The sequence below is a fragment of the Mobula hypostoma genome, chromosome 6, assembly GCF_963921235.1.
Source record: "Mobula hypostoma chromosome 6, sMobHyp1.1, whole genome shotgun sequence".
Lineage (NCBI taxonomy): Eukaryota > Metazoa > Chordata > Chondrichthyes > Myliobatiformes > Myliobatidae > Mobula > Mobula hypostoma.
This window is the reverse complement of record NC_086102.1, coordinates 116,827,742-116,851,902: the sequence shown is the minus strand read 5'-3', so window position 1 is coordinate 116,851,902 and position 24,161 is coordinate 116,827,742. Positions and strand designations below refer to the sequence as shown.

Here is a 24,161-nt window from a genome sequence, read left to right as displayed (position 1 = left end):
TGATTTTGAACAACACCCAATCCAGGATAGCTGATCTCCTGTTGGACTTAACCATAAGCTGCTCTAAAAAGTCATCTTGTGGGCATTCTACAAATTCTCACTCTTGGGATCCAGCACCAACCTGATTTTCCCAATCTACCTGCATATTGAAATCCCCTATGACTATTGTAACATTGCCCATTTGACAAGCTCCTGTTCTAATTTATATCCACATCCTGGCCACTGTTCGGAGGCCTGTATATAACTCCGAACGGAGTCTTTTTACCCTTGCAGTTTCTAAACTCTACCCACAAGAATTCTACATCTTCTGATCCTGTGACACTTCTTTCTAAGAATTGTGAGAGAGGACAGATTCAAGAAGGATCTGTGAAGGAAAGTTTTAACATAAAAGGTGTTGGGTGTATGGAGTGAGCTGCCAGAGGAAGTGGTAGAGATAGGCACGATTACATTTAGACAGGTTCATAGACAGGAAAGTTTTTGGAGAGATATGGACCAAATGCAGGTAAATGCAATAAGAACCGGAAAGCCCCCTAGCAGGCATCAATGTGTTGGGCCAAATGACATGTTTTGTATTAATTAAGTCACTGAACCTCTTTCAAGGCTATCAGCATTAAAACATTTCAAGAGTTTGAAAATTAAGTTTGTTCTTTATTAACTGCTCAACCATATTTCCTGCAATATTAACTCAATCTGGCTTGTGCCCACAGAAAACATATTATAACAATGTTATCTATGAAAGCCTGTTAATGGAGGTCGGGATTGAGGACGTGATTTTAAGTTTAACTCTGTTTGGTTTCAAGTTAGCCCATTGCTTTGCTTTGCTTTTAGTTAGTTGCACGGTGGGTTTTTTTTGGGGGTTTTTTTTTCTTTTTTTCCATTGATATATATAAAATCTAGTATACTATTATGTTATCTTGGTTTCTTATGCTTAAATTACATTGTTTGTAGTATTTTCTTTTTGGTATTGTTACCTTTTGGAATTTTATTATACTTTAACATTGTATTAATGTTTATATGGCTTACCTTTTTTGTATACTTACTCAATAAAAAGATTTAAAAAGAAAGAAAGAAAGAAAGCCTGCAAGACAGCATCCTCACTAAAGTTCGGAGGTTTGCAAAGTTCAACAGAAATGCAAGTTATTATTTTTCTTGCAACTGAATTCTGCTCATGAAGTGGATAGAGAGATTGAAAAACATCCCATCAGCTGGAACTCCATGTAAGACCCTTATAGACAGATTTTGATTTGTTTATGAAAGGTATTCCAAGGCAGAGCAAAAATTAAAAGACATTTGTAGCTTTGTTAGCTATGGGTCAGGTACCGAAAACTAGAACACAGTTAGTAATGTGCCTTTATTTAAGAAAGGTCACTAGGATAAGCCAGGGAACTACGGGCCAGTGAGCCTAACATTAGAGATGGGCAAGTTACTACAGAGGACTGTGAGAGACAGGATCTATCTGCATTTGGAAAGCAAGGGATAGTCAGCATGGTTTTGTGTGTGGGAATTCTTTGAAGAGATGACATGCAGGATTAACAAGGACAGGGCAGTAGACATTGTCTACATGGACTTTGGAATGAGCTGCCAAGGCTTGTGCTAGAGGTAGCTACAATTGAAAGACTTAAAAAGGCAAACGGACATACGTGGAGAGGTTTAGAGACAGAGTCATGGAGTCATCGAAAAGTACAGCACAGAAACAGGCTCTTTGGTCCATCTAGTCCAAACCATCTAAATGGCCTATTCCCATCAACCGGCACTGGGACCATAGCCCCCCATACCCCTAAAGTCCACATACCTATCCAAACTTCTCTGAAACATTGAAATAGAGCTTGTATGCACCAGTTGTACTAACAGCTCATTCCACATTGACCCCAAGTAAAAAGGTTTCTGCTCACGTTCCCCCTACACTTTTCATCTCTCACCCTTAACCAATGACCTCGAGATGTAATCCCACCCAACCTCGAGATGTAATCCCACCCAACCTCAGTGGAAAAAGCCAACTTGCATTTACTCTATCTGTACCCCTCATAATTTTGTATACCTCTATCAAATCTCCCCTCAATCTTCTACATTCCAAGGAATAAAGTCCTAACATATTCAATCTTTCCTTATAACTCAGGTCCTCCAGTCCCAGCAACATCCTTAAAAACATTCTCAGTACTCCTGCAACCTATTTACACCTTTCCTGTAGGTAAGTGACCAAAACAATACTCCAAACTTGGCCTCTCCAATGCGTTATGCAACTTAACATAAAATCCCATCTCCTGTACTCAGTACTTCGTTTTATGAAGGCAAATGTGCCAAAAGCTATCCTTACAAAACTATATACCTGTATTTCACTTTCAATGAATTATGGACATGCATTACCAAATCCCTTTGCTCTACAGCACTAAGTGCTGTACCATTCACTGTATAAGACCTACCCAGGTTGGTCCTACCGAAGTGCAACACCTCGCACTTTTCTGCATTAAATTCCACTTGGCACTTTTCAGCACATTTTTCCAGCTCATCCAGATCCCGCTGCAAGCTCTGATAGTCTTGCTTGCTCCCTACCCACCACTCCCCAATCTTGGTGTCATCGCAAATTTGCTATCCAGTTAACCACATTGTCATCTATATCAGTGATCCGGATGATAAAGAACATTGGACCCAGCACCAATCCCTGCAGTACTCCACTGGTTACAGGCCTCCAGTGAGAGAGGCAACCATCTACTTACACTCTCTGGCTTCTCCTGCAAAGCCAGTGTCTAATTCAATATACTACACACCTCATCTTGAATGCCGAGCAGATGAACCTTCTTGACCAACCTCCCATGCAGGACCTTGTCAAATGTCTTGCTAAGGACCATGTAGACAACATCCACTGCCTTGCCTTCATCAACTTTCCTCATAACTTCCTCGAATTGGTTAGATACGACCTACCATGCATAAAGCCATGTTGACTACGACTAATCAGTCCCTGTCTGTCCAAATACTTTGCAATAACTCTCCCATTATTGATGTCAAGCTCACCGGCCTATAATTTCCTGTTTATTTTTTGAGCCTTTCTTGAACAGTGGAACAAAGTTAGCTATCCTCCGATTCTTCGGTACCTCACCTGTCTAGGAGGAGGAAAACTCCCGATACTCAACTTACAGCCTTGCAGTCGCTGCAGTCGTCACAGCTCACTGTGTCATTGTAGAACATCCCTCAGCTTAAAGAGTGGAAAGAAAAGTCCTACAGTGATGGAGATGGAGCGAAACTACAGGTGTTAGATGATGCTGGAAGTCGCGGTCTCAACTCTGCACGTAGACAGCTCAGACCCATGGGTCATCTGACTGTTGACCTGAGGCCACAGCAGTGTTCCTCAGCCCTCTGAGTGACCAAGCAGCCCTCTTCAGGGATAGCACCATTTGCTCCGGATGGAGATGGACCTAGAAAAGGTGGTCCAAAAAAAGCTTGCCTCACCTCCACCTGGTTGGTTTGCCACGGCCAATAGGAATCTCACGGTAAGAAAATGGAAAATAAAACAATGAAGTCAACACATCTCAAAATCGCATGCTGGAACATACGCACAATGCAGGACTCTACAGAAGGTGACTGACCCCAAAGACGCTTAGCGCTTATGGCATGATAACTAGTTCCGCTGGACATTGACATCACTGCTATAAGTGAAGTATGTTTTGCAGATCAAGGATCTTTGATAGAGCATAGTGCAGGCTACACTCTCTTCTGCTCAGGCAGAAGCATCAACAAGAACAGATTCTCAGGGGTGGGCTTCATGATCAAAAACACCATCGTCAATAAGCTTCAAAGCCTACTGGGCAGAAGCCAGGTAGACTTATGTTCTTGTGACTCACGATGCAAGACAACCAATTTGTCCCCCCTGTAAACATCTATGCCGCCACACTGCCAGCAGACCCTGCATTTCTTATACTCCATAGGTAACTCATTTGTTCCTACCTGCTATACACCTTCTTTTTCTTTACTAGTGCCTCAATATCTCTTGAAAACCAAGGTTCCCTAAACCTGTTGTTGGCCAGAAAAAACTACAGTCTACAATTTGTGGATTTGATGAATCAAGAACAGGGGAAGCACTCAAACCAAATGTCTTTGTTTGCCCCCATTTTGTGGACTCTGAGCCAATTCTTGCTCTGAGTAACCTAATGACAGCAATTGAATGTGGACACAAGGAGCTTCAGGTAATGATCTGCTAAACCTGAGACCGTTCTCAGATGAGTAGCTATTTATTATGTAAAATGCCAGACCTACCAAAGAAGCAATCTGTAATCTCGGTAAGACTGGGTTGCCTCATTTAACTGGTTTGGACCAGTCAAGTTGAAAGACAAAATACACAAGGTTGGGGTGGGCAGACCCATGAAACAATGTTGGTTGTAGCCCTGGACAAGAATCAGCAACAAGGTGACCCAGGTAGGTCAGGTGACCTTGAGCCCAACGAGATGGAGATTCACCAGTTCAACTGATGAGGAACAATACAAAAATCAGGAGCTCCAAATACACAGGGGCGATAACTCTCCAGTAACTAGAGACCAACCATCACCAATAAGGAGGACTTCATGGAGATGTGGCGATCAGGACCACGAGGAACACCTAGCCAGTGTAGACTCCTTTCCCAGGTACTACCTTTTCTCTTCATTGACTGTTCATGTAGGGTCAGGGATTCCAGTGGGGTGCACACAGGTAGTTAATTTGTGAACCCATGTGTTTTTTAGTTGAGAAAGTAAAAGTTACTTATCAGTAAATACAGATTCTCTATGCCTCAGTTATTACAAGGGCTGATTCCCATAACAGAATGTCGGGGGCTCAAGGGTAAATCTCTTCGTTCAGCAGGAGACTCTAGTCAGACCACGTGGGTAAGGCAGAGAGAGATCTGGGGCTAGGTAGTTAATGGTTACTGACCCAGGATGTTAACAATGTTAAGTTAACAAATTTCACGACATATACTGGTGATAATAAACCTGATTCTGATTCTGATGAAGAATTCGGGAAATACTGCACATCCGAAGGACTCGTATTGTTTTAATTGGAGGGGGTGCCTACAGAAATACGTGTTGGGGAAGTGGGCGCAATATGAGGAGTTTGCCGGTCACTCTGGCTGTGAAGGGAAAACTGCTGGCAATACCCTTTGGAAAAATCGCCTAAGGGAAACTGTCAGGCAAGAAGTTTAAACAATTACAAACACCAGTAGCAGTTGTCTACATAATTAGGATTTCATGGAATTACGACAGAATGCCAAGGCAGAATGGCATACATTAGATACAGAAAATAAATGTTGGCATAAAGCAAAAGCCGAGTGACACACACAAAAAATGCTGGTGAACACAGCAGGCCAGGCAGCATCTATAGGAGTAGGTACAGTCCACGTTTCCGGCCAAGACCCTTCGCTGAGTGAGAGAGGTTAGAAGGAGAACACAAAAGACTCCAAAACGAGGTAGAAACCTTTGGATAAAGGGTTACTGATTCACAGGGTCAGAGAGGTATGGACTTGATTCATATGAACCAGTTTCAGTTGAAGTGTGAGAAATTACTAAAACAGAAAAGTAAGTAAGAGGAAGCAGCCAAACTATTGAAAGATGAAGTGGAAGGATTAAGGAAACAGTGCAGTGATTTAAAGACGGCTGTGAATGTGATTCAGAAATCAGCACAGTAAAGGAAGAGTAACACTGGGATCGTGCAAAGTGTTTTAAAACAGATTCAAAAGCTAAAGGACCAAGTTGCTGCACAGCAAGGAATAATATGTGCTTTTGGATCTGAAAAAGGGGAGGAAGGTGAATATGGAGATATTGATTGGCATGATTTAGCAGATGAAGCTACTAGATACAGTTATGATAATTACGGAGCACCATTTCCTGAGGAACTCCCACCAACACCCTACCACAGGAGCTGGTGCTATCAGAGAGGGTGGAGCCAGGGGGAGGAAATCAAAATCAGAATATAACATTCACCACACTGTTTGGGGTACAGCAGCTTCGAGATATTGGGACATAAGTGCTCGGAGACCATCCTTGAGAACGTTTCCATGCAACTAGTCATCAGAGAGTAATACATGGCCTAGATGATTCCGAGGAAAAGAAATTGAGTATAATGTGTTTTCACCGAAATATACACTCAGCTTTGCCAGATATACAATGACGTGGTTGGGGAAGAAGTGAGGAATTAAAGAACACAGTATTGACTGCTATAGGTGTTAACAGACGGGACGGACCATGTAAATGCACTAGCCAAACGTTATCAGAGGAGAGAGGAACATCCCACTGCATTTGCATCCCATTTACGGATGATGTTCCAAGGGGTGTATGGAACAGCATCCAATCAGGACCATTTAGGATCAAACACCTCAAGTAGGTGGTTGAGGACACTGGTGTCTCACTGTACGGATGAATCTAAAAAGTCACTAGAAATGTTGGATCCTTCTGAACCTACACATACTGAGGCATGGGTACCGAGGAAAATGAGTAGAGCTTAGGAAAAGAAGATACAAAGACCAACTAAGCCCTCTAATGGGAAGGTGATGTCTATTAAAAGTCAGACAACTGCCTGGAGAAATGAGGGCAGAGGACCCACCCCGAGAGCCTCCCTGCCATGCTATCAAGGGGCAAGGAAGGGCAGAGGAAATGGAACAGGGAGAACCGAAAGTGGAGTAAATAAATACTATAACTGTGGTCAAGAGTCAGGAGCTCCAACTCTCCAGCAACTGGAGACCAACCATCACCGATAAGGAGGACCCCACAGGTCCTCGAGGAAGACCTGGCCAGTGTAGACTCCTTTTCTCTTCATTGACTGTTCATGGAGGGTCAGGGCTTCTGGTGGGGTGCACACAGGTAGTTAGTTTGTGAATCCATGTGCCTTTTAGTTGAGACAATAAAAGTTACTTATTGGTAAATACAGATTCTCTGTGTCTCACTTATTACAACGGGTGATTCCTATAACACTGTTATATTTACATCGTATTCTGACAGGCACACATAAGCTTTGTACTCTCAAAACTTTACTTTTGAAGGCCTTCCACTCTCCAAATACACCCTTTGTCAAAAAATGGCTTGTCCCAATCCAAGCTTGCCTTATCCTTTCTGATACCATCAAATTTGGACTTTTACCAATTTAGAATCAAAACCCAAGGACCTGACCTATTTTTTTTTCCATATTTACTTTGAAACTAATAACATTATGATCACTAGATGTAAAGTGTTCCCCCACATAAACTTCTGCCACCTGCCCTGTATCATTCCCTCATTGAGACTTCTATGCACTGATTAAGGAAACTTTCCTGAACACATTTTACAAACTCTATCCCATCTAGTCCTTTTACAGTATGGGAATCCCAGTCAAGATGTGGAAAGTTAAAATTCACCTGCAATATCAATCTCATGTTTTTTGCAACAGTCTCTACAAATTTATTCCTTTAAATTCCGCAGACTGTTGGGTAATCTGTAATACAGCACCATTAAAGTGGTCATACCTTTCTTATTCCTCTGTTCCACCTGTAATGCCTCAAGTTCTGTAGTCTGTCCTGACTGAGCACCACCATGACATCTTCACTGATTAGTCTAATTAATATCGCCACCCCTCCTCCTTTAATCCCTCTCACCCTGTCGCGTCTAAAACAATGGAACCCAGAATATTGAGTTGCCAGTCCTGCCCCTCCTGCAATCAAGTCTCACTAACGGTTACAATATTATAATTCCAGGTGGTGATCCATGCCCTGAGCTCATCTGCCTTTCCTATAATACTTCTTGCATTGAAATATATGCAGCTCGGAACATTAGTCACACCATGCTCAACCTTTTGATTCCCATCTTTGTTTGAGGTCTCTTCAGTACAGGTCCCATCTTCCCTGGTAGAGAGTCCAATGATCCAAAAATTTCAAGCCCTGCCTCCTACACCAACTCCATGGCCACGTGTTAAATTGTACAATCTTCCTGTTTTTGGCCTCACAAGCACATGGCACGGGTAGCAATCCTGAAATGACAACTCTAGAGGTCCTGTCCTTTAATTTGGCACCCAACTCCCTGAACTCACTTTGCAGAACCTCGTCATTCTTTCTACCTATGTCACTGGTACCTACATGGACCACAACCTCTGGCTGCTCACCCTCCCAATTCAGAATGTTGAGGACTCTGTCTGAGATGTCCTGGACCCCTGGCACCTGGGAAGCAAAATATCATTTGGGAATCCTGTTCTTGTCCACAGGACCTACTTTCTGTTCCTAACTAACGGATGCCCTATCCCCACAGTTTTGCCTCTTCTCCCCCTTTCCTCTGAGTCACAGAGTCAGACTCAGGAGCACCATGACTGTCATCTGATAGGACATCTCCCGCCCCCCCCCCCCCCGCCAAAACAGCATCCAAAGTGGTATATCTCTTGTTGAGGGGGATGGCTACAAGGGTACTCTGCACTGGCCGTTTAACTCCTTTCTCCTTCCTGTCACCCATTTTCTTGTGTCCTGTACCCTGGGTGGAACTACCCCTCTGTATGTCCTATCTATCACCCACTCAGCCTCCCAAATGATCCAGAGTTCATCCAATTCTTGCTCCAACTCCTTAAAACAGTGTTAGAAGCTGCAGCTGGATGCACTTCTCGCAGGTGTAGTCGTCAGAGACACTGGAGGTCTCTCTGCCTTCCCACATCCCGCTAGAGGAGCATTCAACTATCATGCCTGGCATCCCTACTGTTCTAACTGTGCAAATCTAAAGAAGAACAAGAAATAAACTGTGCGAAAAAAAAGCTTTTCGCTTTCTCTGAAAAAGCCTCTCCTCGCTGAAGTCTAGGAGAGCTAGAGTCCCAAAATCCTCACTGTCCATTCTGCTTGCCTCTGCCTTATTTTAATTTGTTCTTGCCAATCAATCCCAATCGCTGATTGGCCGCTGCTCAAAACACCAAACTGCGCAAGTCGATGCCTTATGGATTAATTCTGTGAATCTGAGTGAGCTATGCCTTCTCACACTTCAGATCTCCAACTGGCTGCTGCTTAAAACAGACACGTGAGCCTAATGCAGGCAAATGGATCTGCTGTAGCTTAAATGGGTATCATAGTCAGTTTGAAGAAGTTAGACCAAAGGGCCTGTTTCTGTGCTGTATAACACTGCAAATCTAAATTAATGCCTTACTCCATTACAGGGAGGAGGCAGGAAAATAGGGTTGACAGGGATAATAAATCAGCCATGATGGATGGCAGAGCAAACTCGATGGACGGAGTGGCCTAATTATGCTATGATTTATGGTCTTATGGACACCTCCAACAGCTTCTTTTCATTCAGTACAGAGCAGCATTTACTGTGTCTTTCAACACAGTCTACAGTCATTGTTGATACAACACAATCAGATCAGTATTGTCTCTAGGCTTTGTGAACATAATGGTACCATTAAATCTTTACAAAATACTAAAATGCAATACATTTTGTTTGCATTCTTTATCACAACATTTTTCCTACTAGTGATAAACATGAAATTAATTTTTGTTCACCCTAGCATTCTTAAGAATACCCACACCATTCACATTATGGAAATTACACATCATGCAATTACGTTTTACTCAGATCCAAGGATGAGGGTGGTCAGGTTTGGCCACCTACCTCTAGTTTCGCATCTAAATCTGCGTCCGAAGCCACCAGATGCTCATCTTCTTTCTTTCCCGTTGCTTTGATGAGCGCCTGCTTTGTCTTCCAGTACTTCTTCTGCATCTGACTCACCACCGACTTGTCATTCTCGAGAACATACCGGTTAAACATCTCTCCGGAATGCCTGGTGAAAATAACAGCCAGAGTCCTCACTAAGTGACAAACTAAGTAAAAACACATGCTGGCCCCAAGATATCTCTCTGTGTCCTACTTCATTTTCACACTCTCTGGACAGTTGCACAACAAACAAACTCTGGAGTCAGCACCATCTAAATTATCTTTCTATCTCTGCATATGTATACATATGCTGGAAACTTGTCCAGCTGCAGTATTCCAACCAGTGTCTGGAAAAATCAGCTGTCACTTATCTATTTGATACAGTTCCCAGAACAGATTAATTCAGGGATTTCAATTTAAAACTATTTAGGTTCCTCACCATCTACATGACATTCTTTCGAACAGAGATGGGGAGGAACTTATTAGCCAGAGGGTGGTGAATCTGTGGAATTCATTGCTGCGGATGGCTGTGAAGGCCATGTCATTAGGTATATGCAAAGCAAAGATTGATAGGTTCTTGATTAGTAGGGTATCAAAGGTCACAGGGAAAAGGCAGGAGAATGGATTTCACAGAGATAATGAATCTGCCTTGATGGAACTGCGGAGAAGATTCCATGGGCCGAATGGCCTAATTCTGCTCCTGGTTTGATGGACAAGCATTTAAGCGAAGAGGGAGAAAATTTAAAGAAGATGTGTGGGCCAAGTTTTTTTTAAGACAGAGAATAGTAGTTGCCAGGGTAGTGATGGAAGCAGATTTGACATTGGTGTTTAAGAGACAGTTAGATAGACACGTTCAATATGTGGGGAATGGAGAGATATGGACCATGTACAGTCAGAAGTGATTGGGTTTAATTTGCCATCATGTTTGGCACAGACATGGTGGTCTGAAGGGCCTGTTCATGGAGTCCTCAACATTGCCTCTAAACTCATCAGACCCTCCAGCTTCAGTTCAAACTGGGGTAAGGAAATCCTTTCTGGTTACCACCCTCCTCCTCCCTCAGTTAATGAATTAACACTCCATTGAAGGAAACAAGGACACAGAACATGCTTAGAGTTGGCGGGGGGGGGGGGAAGTTTTATCATTTATTCTAGAATCTCTCAGCAGTAACACTACAGACTGAGCTGGCCAAGTCCTGAAGGACACAGCTGATGAACTGAGATTATTGTAGATAGGAGTATAAACATGAGTAGAAAATGTACTTGAAATTGTATTCATCTATCCACAAAATGCTGTGCATTTCAACATTGACATAAATGGCTACTGCTATATCCTCGTGGAGATAGTACTTGGTCACAACAAGAATTGTAGGGTGGTTATAGGATCATACAGTTATACAACAGAGAAACAGGCCCTTTAGCCCAACTGGTCCATGCTGACCAAGATTCCCATCTAAGATCATCCATTTGCCCATGTTTGGCCCATATCCCTTTAAGCCTTTCCTATTCACACACATGCCAAAGTACCTTCAAATGTTGTTCATGAACCCACCTCTACCACTTCCTCTGGCAGTTCATTTCATATAACTAACCATCCTCTGTATGGGAGAAGTTGCCCCTCAGGTTACCAAATCTCTCCCCTCTCATCTTAAACCTATGCCCTCTGGTTCTTGATTCCCCAACCCTGGGAAAAAGACTGAACTTTCACCCTATTTCAGCCCTTCATTTATTTACTTAGTTGGATTTACAGCACGGTAACTGGCCCTTCTGGCCCAACGAGCTCACGCTGCCCAATGACACCCATGTGACCAACTAACCTACTAACCCGTACATCTCTGTAATGTGGGAGAAAACTGGAGCCCCGGGAAAAACTCACACGGTCACGGGAAGAACGTACAAACTCCTTACAGAGAGTGGCAGGAATTGAACCCGAGTTGCTGGTGCTGTAAAGTGTTATGCTAACTGCTACGCTCTATGCCACCCAAACTGTATACCCTTCTATAAGATCCTCCCTCATTCTCCTATGCTGCAATGAGGAAAAAGCCCCAATCTGCTCAGTCTCTCTCCATAACTCAGTCCTTGAAGTCCCAGCTTTCCAATCTCCTTGTACATTCTTCTCTGCACTCTTTCCCAACATGAATGAATAATGACAAGATTCAGGCCCATTCATCTTCCCTATCTCCACTAGGTAGCTGTGAAGGGGACAGCAAGTAGAAGCCAAGCCTACTCAGTACCCCCAAGTGTCAGTGAGCTTTGGATGCTATTACTTATCAGGAATAGAAACTAAATCTGCCCTTGCAACCTAATTTCAAATTGGAATATAGCATTGTCACGGTTAGTCAACAAGATTGCATACACTGGGCCCCTCCCCCCCATGTTATTCCTGTTGCACTGATGGAAACTTACCCCGAATAACGATCCATGTTTGGTGTTTCTGCTGTGAGCAACCTGAACAGAGAATCAACAAAGATGCAAGTTTCAGGATTTTCAATTTTAATGAAGTAGTTTCAAAGTAACTTTATTATTAAAGTACATATATATCATCATACACTACCTGAGATTCATTTTCTTTCAGAAATTCACAATAGAACAAAGAAATACAATAGTCAGTAAAAAAAACTACAAAGACTGACAAATAACTAATGTTCAAAAGAAGACAAACTGTGCAAATACTGAGAGCACGAGTTGTAGAATCCTTGAAAGTGAGTCCATAGGTCATGGAATCAGTTCAGTGTTGCGATGAGTGAAGTTATCCATGCTGGTTTAGAAACAATAATTTACTTATCCAGTCCCTTTCATACCTGCATGCAGCCCCAAACTAAGTCACAGTCAAGTACTTCTTGTGAAGCATGATTGCCATCTTGCACAGAAAGAATAAATAATTTGTCACTAGGATTTTAGTACAATCACGTACAAAGTTTCTAAGAAGTGAACAATATCAATAAGAAATTATCTATCAACTCGAGAGAGTCTGCAGATGCTGGAAATACAAAACAACACACACAAAATGCTGGAGGAACTCAGCAGGTCAGGTAGCATCTATGGAAACGAACAGATAGTCAACGTTTTGGGCCAAGACCCTTCTTTAGGACTGAGAAGGGGAATTTGCCAGAATGAAAAGGTGGGGGGAGCAAGAGGAGGCTAGCTGGAAAGTGATTGGTGAAGCCAGGTGGGTGGAAAGGTTGGAGAAGGAGGAATCTGATAAGAGAGGAGAGTGAATCATAGGAGAAAGGGAAGGTGGAAGGAACCCAGGGAGAAGTAATAGGCAGATGAGAAGATCTAAAAAGTCAGAGTGGGGAATAGCGGAGAGACAGTCTTGGTAAGAAATTTGAAATCTCTGACTAGCTCTTCTTTCAGTTAGTCCTGATGAAGGGTCTCGGCCTGAAACATCGACTGTACCTCTTCCTAGAGATGCTGCCTGGCCTGCTGAGTTCACCAGCAACTTTCATGTGTGTTGCTTGAAATTCCAGCATCTGCAGATTTCCTCGTGTTTACGACCTTCAAATTATGCTGTTTCAGCTCTGGGGGAGAAAAGTCTCTGGCTGTCCACTTGATCTATGGCTCTTACCATCTTGTACACCGCTTTCAAATCAACTCTCATTCTCCTTCACTCCAGAGACAAAAGCCTAGCTCACTCAACCTCTTGTCATAAGACATGCTCTCCTATCCAGGCAGTGTCCTGGTAAATCTCCTCTGCACCCTCTCTGAAGCTTCCACATCCTTCCTGTAATGAGGCACTAGAACTGGACACAAAATTCCAAGTGTGGTCTAACCAGGGCTTTATAGAGCTTCAACATTACCTCACAGTTCTTGAACTTAATACCCCAACTAATGAAGGCCAACATGTCATATGCCCTCTTAACCACCCTATTAACTTGTATGGCAACACTGAGGGATCTATGGATATGGACCCAAGATCCTTCTGCTCCATCACACTGCTAAGAATTCTATTATTAACCCCGTACTCTGCTTCCAATTTTGACCTTCCAAAGTGAATCACTTAACACTTTTCTCAATTGAACTCCATCTGCTACTTAACCCATCAATGTCCCATTGTAACCTACAACAACTGTTTACACCAGGGGTCCCCAACCTTTTTTGCACTGCGGATCGGTTTCATATTGACAATATTCTTGCCGACCGGCTGACCGGGGGGTGGGGGAGGGGGGTAGGACAAGAGTGGCAGTCAAATACGTTGTTTACCCCACGAGACTACAATGACCATGAGGCCTTGCGTGGGCACCAGTGCGCATGCGTGATTTGCGCATGCATGTACGTGCCGATTTTTTCTACAAATCATTTTCAGCGATTCTGTTCGGGGGGGTGGGGTTAATCACAACCGGAATATAGTATAGGTGATAAGTGGCCAATACATTCAATTTCATTTCTAAAAGGGTTTATCTAACGAATTTAATATTAAACACACGGCGCATATTTTCCTCGCATGAATATAGCAATAAGTTAGTTATCAGGGGAGGACAGGGGAGCTTGAAGTAAGTGTTGAACAAACTTCCAGTAGAAGTGGTAGAGGCAGGTTCGGTATTATCATTTAAAGAAAAATTGGATAGGTATATGGACAGGAAAGGAATGGAGGGTTATGGGCTGAGTGCAGGTCGGTGGGACTGGGTGAGAGTAGTGTTCGGCACGGACTAGAAGGGCAGAGATGGCCTGTTTCTGTGCTGTAATTGTTATATGGTTATATAAGTAAGTCAATCGCATCATAACATTTTAAGTAAAGTTTGGATATTAAACACACAGCGCATATTTTCCCCGTATGAACATATAAAATCATTGCAACACACCAATATCGCTGAATCAGTGGGAGCCCTGGGCTTGTTTCCCTGCAACAACACGGTCCTATCGAGGGGTGATGGGAGACAACGATACTCGACGGGAGTTCCTTATGTCCAGTTTATTCCGCAATTTGGTTTTCTTTGTATTCATTGCAGAGATATGTTGGAAATGGAAGCAGCGCTTTCAGTGCTTTCCTGTCTATCTCAGGATATTTAGCCTTGACTTTGATCCAGAATGCCGGCAGAGATGTTATGTCAAACACACTTTTCAGCCCGCCTTCACTTGTAAGTTCAAGGAGTTGATTATCTTCCCGCGCTGACATGGATGACGCGCGGGTAATGACCTCGCGTGCGTTCAAGCTCAACAGTGCGTGACAGGGAATGAGGAAAGGTGCAGCTGACTCATATTGTTTCATATTGCCAGATCATATCGTTTCCTCGCGGCCCGGTAGCGCATGCTTTACGGCCCGGTACCGGTCCACGGCCTGGTGGTTGGGGACCGCTGGTTTACACTATCCACAGCTCCACCAACTTTCGTGTTGTCTGCAAACTTACTAACCCACCCTTTCATTTCCTCATCCAAATCATTTACTAAAAAATAGCATGGGCCCCAGAACAGATTGCTGAGGAACACCAGTGGTCATCGACCTTTAAGTAAAATACTCATCACCATCTGCCTTCTGTGGATAAGCCAATCCTGAATCCAGTCAGCCCTGTTTTCCTGGATGCTGTCCCTCTTGGCCTTCAGAATGACCCTACCATGGGAAATGCCTTACTAAAATCCATATACACACGAACTGCCCTACCTTCATCAATTTATTTTGCTTTTTCCTCAAAGAATTCAATCAGCCTTGTGCAGCACATCCTGCCAATCTCAGAGCCATACTGACTATCCCTAATCAGTCTATGCTTCTCCAAATGCTCATAAAAACCCATCTCTAAGAATCTTCTCCCTTAATTACTGAAATAAGACTTACTGGACTATAATTCCCAGGGTTATCCCTACTCCCTTTTTGAACAAAGGAACAGCATTTGCCACATCACCCAATCATCTGGTACAACTACTGCATCCAGTGAGGACACGAAGATCATTGCCAACAGCACAGGAAATCTTCCCTCGCTTCCTGTAGTAACTAAGGCACTTTTTGTACAGATTGAAAAGTCTAGATTTGGACAAGCTCATCATCCTCCTTCGGAGGTTTCCATTATCCCCTGTGGCCCTGGTGTCTTATCAATCCTAATGTTTTTCAAAAGTTCCAGTACATTCTTTTTCTTAACGTCAGCATGTTCCAGCATATCAGCCTGCTTTACAATGTTGTCACAAATGTCAAGGTCCATCTCACTGGAAAATACTGAAGTAAAGTATTTATTAAGGACTTCCCCTATCTCATCTCTGTTCTAAATGGACATACTGATATTTTGAGACTGTACCCTCTGTTCCTAGACTCCCCCACTATAAGAAATATCGTCTCCATGTCCACTCTATCCAAAGTGGTATACTTGTTACTGAGGGGAACGGCCACATGGGTACTCTGCAATGTCTTCATATTCCCTTTCCCTCTCCTGACAGTCACCTAATGACTGAACTTAGCTTCTGTAGTTCCTCATCCTGCCTAATACCTCTCCCTGGGGCCTCTTCTCCTTCCCTTACTCCTATGGTCCACTCCCCTCTCTTATCAGATTCCTCCTTCTTCAGCCCTTTACCCTTTCCACCTACCACCTCCCAGCCTCTCATTTCAGCCCCTCCTCCTCCACCTTCTTGCTGTACTCCTTCCTCACCCCACCACCTTCTTATTCTGGCTTCTTCCCCCTTCCTTCCAAGTCCCGATGAAGGGACTTGACTGTTTATTCCTTTCCATAGATGCTGCCTGACCTGCTGAGTTTCGCCAGCATTTTGTGTGTATTGTTCTGGATTTCCAGCATCTGTAGAATCTCTTCTGATTAAACCAATAGATGAATGGTTTCACTTTTCAGGTGTGATTTTTTTTTGCTCAAGGATATGAGCCCCACCTAAACATTTTTTTTAAAATGTTGACAGACTTGCTGGAAGACTGTTCTTTCCAACACACCAGATAATATTTAAGTAGCTGAAAGACAGCTGATAACATTACTTAAACTTATTGATTTATGGTTATTTTAATTCACAACAGTTTACGACATCATCAAATTTGAAAGGGCTTACTAAAGAAGGTCAATCAGATTTCAAGGGTAACAGAAATGAAAGGCTGTGGTCAGGGTGAAAACCACATTTAACTCTAAGCATTCCTGTTCATAACCTCAAAGTGTCCATCATACTTGCGTAATGACAGACCCGTTCCCACCAGTTCTGTACACCAGTGTTATACAGCAACAGACCCATCCCCACCAGCATTGTACTCTAGTGTTAAAGAGTGATCAACCTGTCCCCACCAGTTCTGTATGAGTGTGACAGAGACTCACTCCGCCAGTTCTGTACACCAGTGTTATACAGCAACAGACTCATCCCCACCAGCAGTGCACCCCAGTGTTATAGAGAGACTCACTCCACCAGTTCCGTATGCTATTGTTACAGAGAGAGACTTACTCCACCAGTTCTGTATGAATGTTACACAGAAGGAGACTCACTCCACCAGTTCTATATGAAAGTCAGAGAGAGAGAGACTCACTCCACCAGTTCTGCACACCAGTGTTATACAGTAACAGACCCATCCCCACCAGCAGTACACTCCAGTGTTAAAGAGACTCACTCCATCAGTTCTGTACACTATTGTTACACAGAGGGAGACTCACTCCACCAGTACTATACCAGTGTTATATAATGATTGACCAGGCCTCACCAGTACTGTGCCCCACTGTTACACAATGACAGACCCACCCCCAGTACTGTGCCCCACTGTTACACAGTGACAGACCCACCCCCAGTACTGTGCCCCACTGTTACACAGTGACAGACCCACCCCCAGTACTGTGCCCCACTGTTACACGATGACAGACCCACCCCCAGTACTGTGCCCCACTGTTACACGATGACAGACCCACCCCCAGTACTGTGCCCCACTGTTACACAGTGACAGACCCACCCCCAGTACTGTGCCCCACTGTTACACAGTGACAGACCCACCCCCAGTACTGTGCCCCACTGTTACACGATGACAGACCCACCCCCAGTACTGTGCCCCACTGTTACACAATGACAGACCCACCCCCAGTACTGTGCCCCACTGTTACACAGTGACAGACCCACCCCCAGTACTGTGCCCCACTGTTACACGATGACAGACCCACCCCCAGTACTGTGCCCCACTGTTACACAGTGACAGACCCACCCCCAGTACTGTGCCCCACTGTTACACAGTGACAGACCCACCCGCAGTACTGTGCCCCACTGTTACACGATGACAGACCCACCCCCAGTACTGTGCCCCACTGTTACACGATGACAGACCCACCCCCAGTACTGTGCCCCACTGTTACACGATGACAGACCCACCCCCAGTACTGTGCCCCACTGTTACACGATGACAGACCCACCCCCAGTACTGTGCCCCACTGTTACACGATGACAGACCCACCCCCAGTACTGTGCCCCACTGTTACACGATGACAGACCCACCCCCAGTACTGTGCCCCACTGTTACACGATGACAGACCCACCCCCAGTACTGTGCCCCACTGTTACACGATGACAGACCCACCCCCAGTACTGTGCCCCACTGTTACACGATGACAGACCCACCCGCAGTACTGTGCCCCACTGTTACACGATGACAGACCCACCCGCAGTACTGTGCCCCACTGTTACACGATGACAGACCCACCCGCAGTACTGTGCCCCACTGTTACACGATGACAGACCCACCCGCAGTACTGTGCCCCACTGTTACACGATGACAGACCCACCCGCAGTACTGTGCCCCACTGTTACACGATGACAGACCCACCCCCAGTACTGTGCCCCACTGTTACACGATGACAGACCCACCCGCAGTACTGTGCCCCACTGTTACACGATGACAGACCCACCCGCAGTACTGTGCCCCACTGTTACACAATGACAGACCCACCCCCAGTACTGTGCCCCACTGTTACACAATGACAGACCCACCCCCAGTACTGTGCCCCACTGTTACACAATGACAGACCCACCCCCAGTACTGTGCCCCACTGTTATATAGGAACAGACCCGTCCCCAGCAGTACTGTACCCCAGTGCTATACAGTGACAGACACAACCCCACCAGCATGGTACTCCAGTTTTATACAGCAGAAGACCCATCCCCGCCAGTACAGTACCCTAGTGCTATACAATGACACTCATCCCCACTAGTACTGTACCTTGGTGTTATACAGTGACAGACCTGTCCCCACTACTATATTTACCTCCATGCTAAACAGTCTCTTATCTGCACCCACTATTATTGTATCCCAATGTTGTAAGGTGACAGACCGGTCCCCACCAGGACTGTACACCTGTGCTCTCCAGTACAGATCTGTAACTACATGGCTTCCACCTTGTATGACACAGTAACAAACTAGTATCCCAAGTTATACAATGATAGATCTAAATCACTCACAAGAACACAACAAATAGGAGCAGTAGCCCACCAGGCTCCTCGTCTGCCCCACTATTCAATAGAACAGTAAACCACCAGGCCCCTCGTCTGCCCCACTCTTCAATAGAACAGTAAACCGCCAGGCCCCTCCTCTGCCCCACTATTCAACGGAACAGTAAACCACCAGGCCCCTCGTCTGCCCCACTATTCAATAGAACAGTAAACCACCAGGCCCCTCGTCTGCCCCACTATTCAATAGAACAGTAAACCACCACAGTAAACCACCAGGCCCCTCGTCTGCCCCACTATTCAATAGAACAGTAAACCACCAGGCCCCTCGTCTGCCCCACTATTCAATAGAACAGTAAACGACCAGGCCTCTCGTCTGCCCCACTATTCAACAGAACAGTAAACCACCAGGCCCCTCGTCTGCCCCACTATTCAACGGAACAGTAAACCACCAGGCCTCTCGTCTGCCCCACTCTTCAATAGAACAGTAAACCACCAGGCCCCTCGTCTGCCCCACTCTTCAATAGAACAGTAAACCACCAGGCCCCTCGTCTGCCCCACTCTTCAATAGAACAGTAAACCACCAGGCCCCTCGTCTGCCCCACTCTTCAATAGAACAGTAAACCACCAGGCCCCTCGTCTGCCCCACTATTCAACGGAACAGTAAACCACCAGGCCCCTCGTCTGCCCCACTCTTCAACGGAACAGTAAACCACCAGGCCCCTCCTCTGCCCCACTATTCAACGGAACAGTAAACCACCAGGCCCCTCCTCTGCCCCACTATTCAACGGAACAGTAAATCACCAGGCCCCTCGTCTGCCCCACTCTTAATTAGAACAGTAAACCACCAGGCCCCTCGTCTGCCCCACTCTTCAATAGAACAGTAAACCACCAGGCCCCTCGTCTGCCCCACTCTTCAATAGAACAGTAAACCACCAGGCCCCTCGTCTGCCCCACTCTTCAATAGAACAGTAAACCACCAGGCCCCTCGTCTGCCCCACTCTTCAATAGAACAGTAAACCACCAGGCCCCTCGTCTGCCCCACTATTCAACGGAACAGTAAACCACCAGGCCCCTCGTCTGCCCCACTATTCAACGGAACAGTAAACCACCAGGCCCCTCGTCTGCCCCACTATTCAACGGAACAGTAAACCACCAGGCCCCTCCTCTGCCCCACTATTCAACGGAACAGTAAATCACCAGGCCCCTCGTCTGCCCCACTCTTCAATAGAACAGTAAACGACCAGGCCCCTCGTCTGCCCCACTCTTCAATAGAACAGTAAACCACCAGGCCCCTCGTCTGCCCCACTATTCAACGGAACAGTAAACCACCAGGCCCCTCGTCTGCCCCACTCTTCAACGGAACAGTAAACCACCAGGCCCCTCCTCTGCCCCACTATTCAACGGAACAGTAAACCACCAGGCCCCTCCTCTGCCCCACTCTTCAACGGAACAGTAAACCACCAGGCCCCTCGTCTGCCCCACTATTCAATAGAACGGTAAACCACCAGGTCCCTCGTCTGCCCCACTATTCAACGGAACAGTAAACCACCAGGCCCCTCGTCTGCCCCACTCTTCAATAGAACAGTAAACCACCAGGCCCCTCGTCTGCCCCACTATTCAACGGAACTGTAAAACCACCACAGTAAACCACCAGGCCCCTCGTCTGCCCCACTATTCAATAGAACAGTAAACCACCAGGCCCCTCATCTGCCCCACTATTCAATGGAACTGTAAAACCACCACAGTAAACCACCAGGCCCCTCGTCTGCCCCACTCTTCAATGGAACAGTAAACCACCAGGCCCCTCGTCTGCCCCACTATTCAACGGAACAGTAAATCACCAGGCCTCTCGTCTGCCCCACTATTCAATAGAACAGTAAACGACCAGGCCCCTCGTCTGCCCCACTCTTCAATAGAACAGTAAACCACCAGGCCCCTCGTCTGCCCCACTATTCAACGGAAAAGTAAAACCACCACAGTAAACCACCAGGCCCCTCGTCTGCCCCACTATTCAACGGAACTGTAAAACCACCACAGTAAACCACCAGGCCCCTCGTCTGCCCCACTATTCAATAGAACAGTAAACCACCAGGTCCCTCGTCTGCCCCACTATTCAACAGAACAGTAAACCACCAGGCCTCTCGTCTGCCCCACTATTCAATAGAACAGTAAACGACCAGGCCCCTCGTCTGCCCCACTATTCAACGGAACTGTAAAACCACCACAGTAAACCACCAGGCCCCTCGTCTGCCCCACTATTCAATAGAACAGTAAACCACCAGGCCCCTCGTCTGCCCCACTATTCAACAGAACAGTAAACCACCAGGCCTCTCGTCTGCCCCACTACTCAATAGAACAGTAAACCACCAGGCCCCTCGTCTGCCCCACTCTTCAATAGAACAGTAAACCACCAGGCCCCTCGTCTGCCCCACTATTCAACGGAACTGTAAAACCACCACAGTAAACCACCAGGCCCCTCGTCTGCCCCACTATTCAATAGAACAGTAAACCACCAAGTCCCTCGTCTGCCCCACTATTCAACGGAACAGTAAACCACCAGGCCTCTCGTCTGCCCCACTATTCAATAGAACATTAAACCACCAGGCCCCTCGTCTGCCCCACTCTTCAATAGAACAGTAAACTACCAGGCCCCTCGTCTGCCCCACTATTCAACGGAACTGTAAAACCACCACAGTAAACCACCAGGCCCCTCGTCTGCCCCACTATTCAATAGAACAGTAAACCACCAAGTCCCTCGTCTGCCCCACTATTCAACGGAACAGTAAACCACCAGGCCTCTCATCTGCCCCACTATTCAATAGAACATTAAACCACCAGGCCCCTCGTCTGCCCCACTCTTCAATAGAACAGTAAACTACCAGGCCCCTCGTCTGCCCCACTATTCAACGGAACTGTAAAACCACCACAGTAAACCACCAGGCCCCTCGTCTGCCCCACTATTCAATAGAACAGTAAACCACCAGGTCCCCCGTCTGCCCCACTATTCAACGGAACTGTAAACCACCAGGCCCCTCGTCTGCCCCACTCTTCAATAGAACAGTAGGCCACCAGGCCCCTCGAGCGTGCCCCACTATTCAATACCATGATAGTTGATCTCTGTTGCCCTCTGTGAGTTTCCCTTAAACCTCAGTTTCCCAACTTTACAAAACTTATCTACTTCTACCTTAAATCCATTTAATGATCTGGTTCCACCACGAACACTGGGAACAGAGAATTTCAGAGATTTACCGCCCTCTGACAGAAGAACTTTTATGCACCTCAGTTTTAAATGCATGTCCCTTTATTTTCCAATTATGTCTCCTTGTTTAAAAAAACGTCCGAACATTTGTCAAGCCTCCTTAGTGTTATATATTCAAATAAGGACAACTCCCATCTGCCTGATCTTGAAGGGATACGATCCCAAACTGTTTATAGTTCCTCTTGATTGGATAACTCTCTCATTCCATGAATTAGCCCGGTGAAATTCTTTTGGGCTGCCTCCAATGCTATTATAACTAATTTTAGAGAAGTGGACCAAAACTATGCGCAGTATTCCTGGTGTAACCTGACCAACACCTTGTAAAATTGTAACAAAACCTCCAACCCCTTTGTCATTATGGCCAACATGGTGTCTCCCTTAACTATTTCAGGTAGAAACCACCAGGCCTCTCGTCTGCCCCACTATTCAATAGAACAGTAAACGACCAGGCCCCTCGTCTGCCCCACTATTCAACGGAACTGTTATCAGGTAGATTTGACATTCCCCAGAACACATAGATCACAAGGAACCTCACACATTTACAGTCTCTACTGACATAATAATAAGCCTTTTGATTCCCTGCATTAACTTCGGTTTGTACAGTGACTGATTACACACTAATGTTACACATACCTTACCTGGATTCACCAGCAATGCACTGGGGTTCTTCAAATCACTACCCACTGTTCATAAGGATACATGCCATATAAACCTCCAAGGCCACTCAAGACATTGCACAGAACATCAAAAGTAGGCGCAATAACAATGGGCTTAAAGATAGTTCAATACTTGTGTTGGAAGTTGGGTTGATGGGCAGCCAAAAACAGAGCGTGGGGAAAAAAAATTACCTTTTGACAAAGTACTCTTGATATTCCTCAGAAATCTGCCTGGACCTTCAAAATTTATCATACTTAGATTCAGATTTATATTTATTTAACACATGGACATCAAGACATACAGTAAAATGTGTTGTTTGCATTAACAACCAACACGTCTAGGGATAAGACCAAAAGACTATAAGGCATAAGCTATTCGGCCCATTGGGTCTGCTCTGCCATTCCATCATGGCTGATTTATTATCCCTCTCAACTCCATTCACCTGCCTTCTCCACGTAACCTTCTGATGAGAATAAACAGGGAGGGGGCAGGAGGGACATAGGTTAACTCACCACAGCCACTCGACGCTATGGTTCACAGACTCCAAGGTTCTAAGAGGTCAGATGAGGCTACGTAATGTGACTGATGCTGTAGTAATCATTGTTGCCCACCAGTTGTCACACAGAATCATACAACAGAGGAAAATGCTCTTCAGCCCACCATATCTACGTTGACCATCAAATACTCATCTATACAAATCCCATTTACCACCACTTGGCTAGTCCACAAGACCCTTGCTAATCAAGAATTATCAACCTCCCCTGGATGTGCTGAGGGCAGCCCGCAAGTGTGGCCAAACATTCTGGCACCAATGTAGCATCCACAATTCTCAGCCAAACAACACAGAACACAAGAAGCACCAAAACAACAAAAGCAAAACAAGCTCTGGTCCTTACACACACACACAAATATACACACAGACACACACACAATCCCCCAACTCCAGGACAGGCCTCCAGCCCTCCATTCTTCAGAATTCAGCCATTGAGCTTTGACTTTTGGACTTCTGATTGAACTTCTGGCTCTGATCTTCTGTATCAACCCCTGGACTAGTTGATGATTGGACCCCGAACTTCAGGCACGTCAACTGGTGGCCTTGTCCACATATCCGCAAATCTGGACTTTGTGTAAAGAGCAGAGGCCTACACTGTGGACGTCCTTCATCACCCATCGACATCTGGAGTTTTGAGCACAGAGTAGAGGCCTAACCTATAAAGCCTTCACATCCCTGTCCCTAAATCCTAATAAGACTTCTAACTCCTCAACATCACTGTCCCTAAACTATAACCTGACACTTCTCT

General features: G+C 45.4%; 1 protein-coding gene across 2 annotated transcripts in view; it reads right to left on the bottom strand.

The window, feature by feature from the left end:
- ical1 (islet cell autoantigen 1-like) overlaps positions 1-24,161 on the bottom strand; it is a 137,663-nt gene that overhangs the window by 94,759 nt on the left and 18,743 nt on the right. For both annotated transcript variants that reach the window (XM_063051553.1, XM_063051552.1), the window contains exons 2-3: positions 12,015-12,056; positions 9,570-9,738 (exon numbers count right to left, since the gene is read on the bottom strand). In XM_063051553.1, the coding sequence (XP_062907623.1) occupies positions 9,570-9,738; positions 12,015-12,031 (186 nt within the window). In that variant the 5' untranslated portion in view covers positions 12,032-12,056. The remainder of the gene's footprint in view (positions 1-9,569; positions 9,739-12,014; positions 12,057-24,161) is intronic.